The 8243-nt window shown below is 38.3% G+C and overlaps 1 protein-coding gene across 1 annotated transcript; it reads right to left on the reverse strand.

Moving 5' to 3' along the window:
• Positions 1-4780: 4780 nt before the first annotated feature.
• On the reverse strand, positions 4781-7273 carry LOC127656435 (TYRO protein tyrosine kinase-binding protein-like). The gene is made up of 5 exons (XM_052144759.1): positions 7045-7273; positions 6645-6668; positions 6390-6548; positions 6236-6300; positions 4781-5259 (listed from the first exon to the last, which is right to left on the reverse strand). Exons 1-5 carry the CDS (start codon positions 7088-7090, stop codon positions 5203-5205), a joined length of 351 nt encoding a protein of 116 aa, XP_052000719.1. The 5' UTR covers positions 7091-7273; the 3' UTR covers positions 4781-5202.
• Between the last annotated feature and the right edge of the window lie 970 nt (positions 7274-8243).

Raw genomic sequence — 8243 nt, forward strand, 5'->3', positions numbered from 1 at the left:
CCTACCCTCTTGATGGAGGTGAGCGACGTCAGGAGGGCAGTCTTCAGAGAGAGTGCCTCACTCTAAGGGCTCAAAGGGAGCCCCTTGTATGCCTTGCAGGACTACAGAGAGGTCCCACGAGGGAACGAGGTGTGGTCTGGAGGGGTTCAACCTCCTGGGACCTCTCAGGAACCTGATGATCAGGTTGTGCTACCCTAAGGACTTACCGTCCACTGTGTCGTGGTGTGCAGATATAGCGGCTACATATACCTTCAAGGTGGAGGGGGACGGTCATCCCTCCAACCTCTCCTGGAGAAAGCAAAGCACCGAGTGGACTGCGCACCTCTGTGGGTCTTTGCGCTGGGAAGAACACCACCAGGGGCCAGACATGTAGGTTCCTGAGGTCTGGTTGTGGGTGCCAGATGGTGCCCCGTCCCTGAGAAAGAAGGTCCTTCCTCAGGGGAAATTGCCAGGTAGGGCCTGATGCAAGGAGCGTGAGGTCTGAGAACCAAGTCTGGGTGGGCCAGTAGGGTGCTACTAGGACGACCTGCTCCTCGTCCTTCCTAACTTTACACAGGGTCTGTGCCAGTAGGCTCACGGGGGGAAATGCATATTTGTGTAGCCCAGGAGGCCAGCTGTGTGCCAGCGTGTCTATACCAAGGGGTGCCTCGGTCAAGGCATAACAAGTGGGCAGTGGGAGGATTCTGGGGAGGCAAATCGGTCTACCTGTGCCTGCCCATATCAACTCCAGATCGTAAACCACCTTGGCAGTTGATATATGCTACTGTTGCCATGTTGTCTGTTCGAGCCAGCACATGCATGCCCTGGATCAACGGCTGGAAACTCCACTGGGTGAGCAAAATCGCCAACAACTCGAGGCAGTTGATGTGCCAACGTAGCCGTGGGCCCATCCAGGACACGCCTTGAGACCTGTTCTAGGGGAACACCTGCCCGTAGAAATGCGAGGTCATTCCAAGAGCTGAAGAGGCGTGACAGATCGGCGTGATGGCCACGCGATGTGTCTCGTGGCGCATGCCCATTTCGGGACTCGAGTCCGGAGCCAGTGCTGAAAAGGTCTCATATGCATCAACCTGAGCGGTGCGGCTACCGCTGAGGATGCCATATGCCCCAGGAGGAAGGGTCTGTTTCGAGGTAGAATCGAGACGTGGAAGTACACGTCCTTCAGGTCTACCGCTGCTGCCAGACACTCGTTAGAATGCACCTTTGCATCAGCATCTTGAACGGGAGACTGTGTAAAGCCCGGTTCAGTACTTGCAGGTACAAGATTGGCCACAACTCACCGCCTTTTTTCGGCACAATGAAGTAGGGGCTGTAAAACCCGTTCTTCATATCAGCCGGAGGGACAGGTTCTATCGTACGCTTACACAGAAGGGTAGCGATTTCCTGACTCCTGATACTCACCAGCGGATCGGTCAAGGAGGGGGGAGGAAGTGTTTCGTCCCCACGGTCCATCGAGACCGTCCGAGGTTTAGCATGTTTGTGCCACAGCTTGGTGTGCAAGGGTGGGGAAACTGCCGCCGGGGCACTGAACCTGCCAAAGAGAAATGGTGGACGCTGGTCAGGGTGACGGCAGTACACACCTGTTATGTGGCCCAGGGAATGAGGAAACTGCTCTTTTGTTGAATGTTTGGGTACCGCAGCTACTTGTGAACATGTCAAAACAAAATTAAATGGGAACAAAAGATTCTCCTCCCGGCCCTCCATTGGGGAATGGAGTGGTCTATGTACCAGCTCCAGGAAAGCAGGTCACCTCGTCCTTGGGTCGCACATCTCAGGGGCACTTAGAAGTCTTCTTCTTAGCAGGCAGCCTTGAGACAGGTGGCGTCTGCTTCCTGCGGGGGCTCGATGGGGTGCGGGATCTTGTGCCACACGGGGCAGGATGTGTTGGATGGCCTCCATCTGCTGCTTCACCGGCGAGAACTCCTGGGCAAAATCTCAGACGTTGTCGCCGAATAGGACGGCCTGGGAGATGGGGCATTCAGGAAATTAAGATAGCGTCCATTTGGTTGAACCACTTCCACTATTCCTTGATGGTTCTGTAGACACTTTTACGTTTTTTTACCTTTTCCCTACACTGTTGGTAGGTCCCTGTGGTAGCCGTGTGTGGCCAACACTTGAGACACTTCCTGAGAGACTTTTAAGTTTCGCTCATTGCTAAGGAGATACTCATACAGTATCTTGAAACATTAACGTTAATAAATGTGTGCTGCGCAAAAAGGTGTTGCCTTTGACTGAAAGACTGTCCTATTCCTCTGTCAGCAGTGCGGGGGGATTCACGTCACAGTACTATCAACACTCTCAAATGAATAAAGCACTTGAGAGTTTGAAGAGAGAGCCTTTTTATGAATAATCTCGAGAACACCTGTGACATAGAGCCATTGAAATTCAATGGAAAGCTAAACCTTAAATGTCACATCCTGTGACATAGACTCAATGTTCATTTCAAACATAGAGGAAAAAAATAGCCAGACAAATGCCTGAATTAATCCTTTTCCTCTTGAAATTAACAATAACAAATTTTGAAATTCTCTTCCCTTGTGTGTAAGAAATATACCTGTTAACATCTCAAAAAAGGTCTTGTAATGTTTCATGACCCTTTAAAACTTGTACTCCGGTCTTTTGTATTGCAAATACAATGCTCCTCAGTTCAGTTCAGCTACCATGCAAATCGATCGCACTCGAACAAGCTACTATGTGTAGTTGGATATGTAATGCAAAGGTTAAAATGGAAAACAAAGCGAAAATGTAGTGTTTATGAGTTTATAATCTGCTCTCTTACTGTAATTTGTTTGATAAGGAATGAGTCATTGTTGTCGTAATGCCTCTATTGTTTTATCAGGAACTTGCCACAAATGTACAGTACAACTAGCCATGAAAGTAATTTCGCAAAAATTTAATTAGTAACATGATTTTATGAGAAGTTGCGAATACCACTAGGGGGGAAAATATGACAATCGTATGCACGTGTTTGAGACTTTGAAGAGGTAACTTAATAAACCAATCAAATTTTATTTCAATTACACTATATTCTGCAAAAACTACAAACAATGTATTTGGCCTCTCTCTCACAATCTTCTCTCTTGATTTCATTCTTGCTAGGAAAAATTTTACTTGTTTTTTTTAACTAAAATTTTATGTAAATACTTTTTTACTTTCAACCAAGTATATATTATTTAAGTAAAAATTTCACTCAGTATCCATACTTTCACTTAATTATAATTTCTGAGTATTTTTATACCTCTGATTTATCCAAGTATTCTTGAGAGGTGAGTCTTGAGTCTGAAGGTTGAAGGGATTTTGCTACTTTCACTTTTAGTGGTTGGTTCCACCATTTTTCCATAAAGGCTAAGGGTTTGACATGGTGTACCATGGTGGACAGTTGAAGGGGACAAGACATGGTCCCTTTTGGATTTAGGTTTGCAAAGTGATGTTTAGAAGATCTATATACAGTTCATCCTGTATTAAAGATAAAAGACTCTTTTAGTCTGGAGTCTGTATCCCTCCTCTTTACATGATAGGACACACTGCATACTCAAATGTAAATCAAACACTGAAAACAGTAACATAAACCCAACAATGTGTGACTGATTTCTTCTTACTTTGAGAGGAAAAATCTCAGCAAACAAACCAGTCCAAATTCAGAAAATAATTGGTTTCTCACCTCTAAATATGTTCCTGCTGTTTCTTTCTGAGTAGTTTAAGCATAATGGAAGCAAAAGAAATTAAGTGTTTGAAATCCTATTAAAAAAAAAAAAAACTGATGTAAGATTATTAAAAGATTAGCTTAACCTAGTTTCATCTGAATGCTCTCTTTGTTTGCTCACAGTGTCCTGCAAACAAATAGCCTTTGGGCAGAACCTTTAAATTGCAACTGAAGATAATCCTAAATTTAAAATCTAGTTTGAATTCGGCTTTTCCACTTACATATAACAGAACTGCAGATAGAATGCCAGGGATATAATTATTCTAAATTGGGTTGTTTTGGACGTTTGATAAACAAGCAGACAGGAACAATCTCAGCAGCATTAAGTCTACATGGTCCTGCATGTGTTTTACAACTATTGAAGAAATAAATAGTTTATTAATTCTCCACAGTTCCTCAGAATTTTCACAAAGATCCTTAATACGGTCTTAATACAGTTCTCTCTACATAATAAGTACTTCCCTGGTTTGCAAAAGCACATGAAATATTGCATCTGTTGTAGATTAACCATTCAAAATCTCTGTAATTTGCAATGAGACCAGGTCGAAATAAGACTTGTAAGAGCATGTGACATACACCACACACTCTGAGATAAGAATGCACTCTTGTGGACATTCAAGAGAAGTCCACAAGCTTAGAGAAATTAAATTGCTATTCTGTTAGCTCTACACCAAGCTACATCAAGCACCCTTCTTGCCTACTTGATTTACTTTTTTTTAGTGTCATCACAATTGACTCTTTGTGTTTGTGTATTGTTTGAGGGTTACAACTTTGACCACATGCTTTTGAGTCTAATAAGTTAGAGGCACCAAAATTGTTTTTCATTCTAGCTTCGATTATCAACAAAACAATTCCATGCTATATTAAAAAATAGAGCAATACGGCAACAAAAGTAAAAATGTCATCTAAAACGTTCATCATAAAATCATGTATCTTTGAAGGCCCTTCTGTCCTTCCCTTTTGTTTGACTGACTCATATACTGCAGTCATGAGATTTTAAAACAGTGTGTTCACTTCCTTAGCTACTTGAAGAAGAAAAAAAGATCACAGAGAGCTTTATACAGAAGACCACACAATCTGAAAAGTCTTTATTTCTACTGTAAGTGAAGAACAAAATCAAATATAAGGTGATATATTTTTGTTACAAAGGTTATGAATAAACAAGACATGATGGATTTTTTGGGAAACTTATGTGAAGATCACTTCACCTTTCCACAAGCCATGATGAATGTACTCTTATTCTGAACTGGAATTGGGACACATTAATGCACAAATCAAAATTCTATTGCTTATTTATATCAACACAAATGTAAACACAAAATATATTTAGGTATGCACACAAAACATTATTAATATAACATTTCAAAATGTCAGGTCTTGCAGATGTTGCTGTCTTTTACATTGGTACATAATATTCAAACATTATTTTAAAATTGTTTTAAAAAAAGATCTGACCCTTTGCGACACCCCTGAAGGTTTAGTTCACAGGTGGTCACACCTCATTTCCGATACTGTTGAAGATCACTATATATGTCTGACTGTACTCCATAAAGTTCCTGCCAAACCATAATCAAAATTGTATATGGTTTACATAAGCATATGCATAAACACAAAAAAATACACTGAAAAAATATATATTTTGTGATGAAGTAAAATATTAAGTAAATTCAACATTCAAACATGTTTAAATAAATGCTCTAGCTTATAAGTATTTATTATTGATCATTATCTTTACAATGTGTCATCATGTATCAATCCTAAAGTCATATTAATTTGCTAATTTGCCCAACTTTGACTGGTAAATATAAGTAAATTTCACTAAACGTTTTGAAGCTGGTGTTCCCAGAATTCACCAGGCTTCAATAATTAATGGGCTTGCATGTTTCACTGTTTGCAAGTTTATTTACATAATTTTTAATATTGATTTTACTATTACATTTGGTAACTTGTTTTGTGCGGTCTTAAGATAATTTTCTATTCAAAATTACCTGTTCACTATTTAAAAATAGTAAACTGTTGATAGTTACCATCATCGTGTTTTGTGCACCAAGTGTTAAGGTCTGTGTGCGCAGCTCAATATCTTGTTTAATCACCAGTAATACAAGGTGATGTTGTCTCATTGACTACGTAGCAAGCATTAAGCCTTCCTGTTGGTGGCTTCTGTATGTCATGTAGTACATGATTAAACAAGTGTTTGTAAGAATTTGATGTGTGTCTGTTGTTCTAATAATGTCAAAATGTTTGTTCAAGTACCATGTATATCATATTTGTAAGTTAAAGTTACTGTATTTACTAACATGTTTAAGTTACATTTACTCAATAACTTTAATCAATAATGTCATGAAGTTAAATTGATTTTACTTAATTTTAGACCATTAAGATTTACTTATAAAAACTGTGAGCAAAAACTAAATTCTTATTAGTAATTTTTCAGTGATACTGACTGAGAAACCATTACATATATATATTATATTGTTTTACTTAAATCAAATTTAAAAATGCTGACAGACTTGATATTACTCTGTCATTTACCTGGTATGGGGATTCCACTTCAATCGTCTTTGGCCTCATTGATGACTGGTGAGTTTTTACTTTGCCTTAAACATTAGAAAAGTGTGCAATTTTGACTAAAGCTCATCCATTATCATTCTATTATTCTCTGATGCTCAATAGATCATTGACTTACCTGACCCACAACCTCTGGCCTGGGCATGTAAACTTATTCTCCTTTTTTGATGGGACACAAAACAGTAGACTGAGAGTGCAATGAGAAGTGTGAGGATGATATCACAAGTAATGATCCCAATAGTCACTCCAATGTCCAGCTGATAGCATGAATTATAGCCTGAGATCAGAAAACACACAAGACACACTCACACTTTAAAATGCAAAAAGAAGATTCAATTGAATTTCAGACATTTGTGAAGACAGGAATGATTACCTTGGTTCCCCTCAACAAAGCTTGCTGATGAAAGTGAGAAGGGAAAGGAGAATAATTAGAAGAGCAAGCTCTCAAATTAATCAACACATACAGAATTGAAAAGCCATTTATTTTCAAATACTTGAATTTCATTGAGAATACATGAATCCACAAAAACATACACAGTTCTGTTTTTCACAACCCTCTGAAACCAGCTACTACCTAATTTCATTACATTCGTTTTCTACAAACCTATTCTATTTTTATATTTTATATAAAATTGTTGACCTTTTACTTAATGAAAAAAATGCCAAAGTCTACTTTTAAGAATAAAATGCATCCCAACATATAAAAAAATATTTAAAAAAATCTGTTTAAGTTAATTTAACTTATGTGAATATTTGTAATAAAATGCACTCACCAAGCAGTCCACTCATGGGGACCATTAGATATAGAATCCTTTTCATAATGAATACACCTTGAAATTCAAAGCTACTAATATGGGAAATGCCTTTGAGGAAAATAACACTGATATTATGCTGATTATTTATCACAGCACACGAAGACAGAACCGAAGGATGTCAAGGGTGGAGCTACATGTGCTAATCTACTTCTGACTGAGATAATATCAGTCTCTCTCTCTCTCTCTGTCTCACGCACACACACACACACACACACACACACACATGTTGGGTTTCCATGTTTTATGGGGACTTTCCATAGACATAATTGTTTTATACTGTACAAACTTTATATTAAATCCCCTAAACCTAACCCTACCCCTAAACCTAACCCTCACAGAAAACTTTCTGCATTTTTACATTTTCAAAAAACATATGATTTTTGTATGATTGTATGATTTATATACTACATCAGTTTACATTTTGCCCCTTCAAAGTTATTACAACAAAATATGTAATTTATGTTTACAATATGAAATAAAAATTCAAAGAAAACTAACTCCAGGCAAAGAGGTCATTTAATTTACAGGCAATTGCTAAACTATAAACTATTTTCAATAGTCCTATTTTTCTAAATGTAGTTTCACTTTCCTCTAAATTAGGTTTGTAAGTGAGAGGCTAGTGAGAGGACTTAGTGCCTGGGTGTTAATGTGGTCAAAAGCTTCAGAGCACAGGATGTGACTACTAAAGCCAGTATCTGATAACCTCAAACAGGTAGAAAACAAAACTATTGTACTGTCCCACTGTTTTAAAGGATTTTACAGTGATGAGGACATTGTTCTTTACATCGTGTATTGTATGTTCGTTTTCACCTACAGACTTCTAAACACTTAAGTCGACATGGTACAAATGTCAGGTTACCTCTTGAAGTTCAGTCCAATGCATAAATGATTCTGTTAAGTCCTATAACCTTTTCAAAGATTATTATCTCCTGCATTTACTGAATAAGATAGAAAGTATATTTGATGTTTTTATTTATGCATTAAATGTATTAAAAAAAATGCTATAGCTTTATATTCTCGTAAACACACAATGGGGATTCGGAAGGGTTATCTTTTATTGACGTTGCATAAATATTTAATCTGCATTTTTGTAAAAGGCTGCAGAGAAGTGTAAACATGTTTAAAGTTCTTTTGAAATATTAACTATTACTTTATTT

Source organism: Xyrauchen texanus, chromosome 15 (genome assembly GCF_025860055.1).
Source record: "Xyrauchen texanus isolate HMW12.3.18 chromosome 15, RBS_HiC_50CHRs, whole genome shotgun sequence".
In the NCBI taxonomy this organism is placed as follows: Eukaryota; Metazoa; Chordata; class Actinopteri; order Cypriniformes; family Catostomidae; genus Xyrauchen; species Xyrauchen texanus.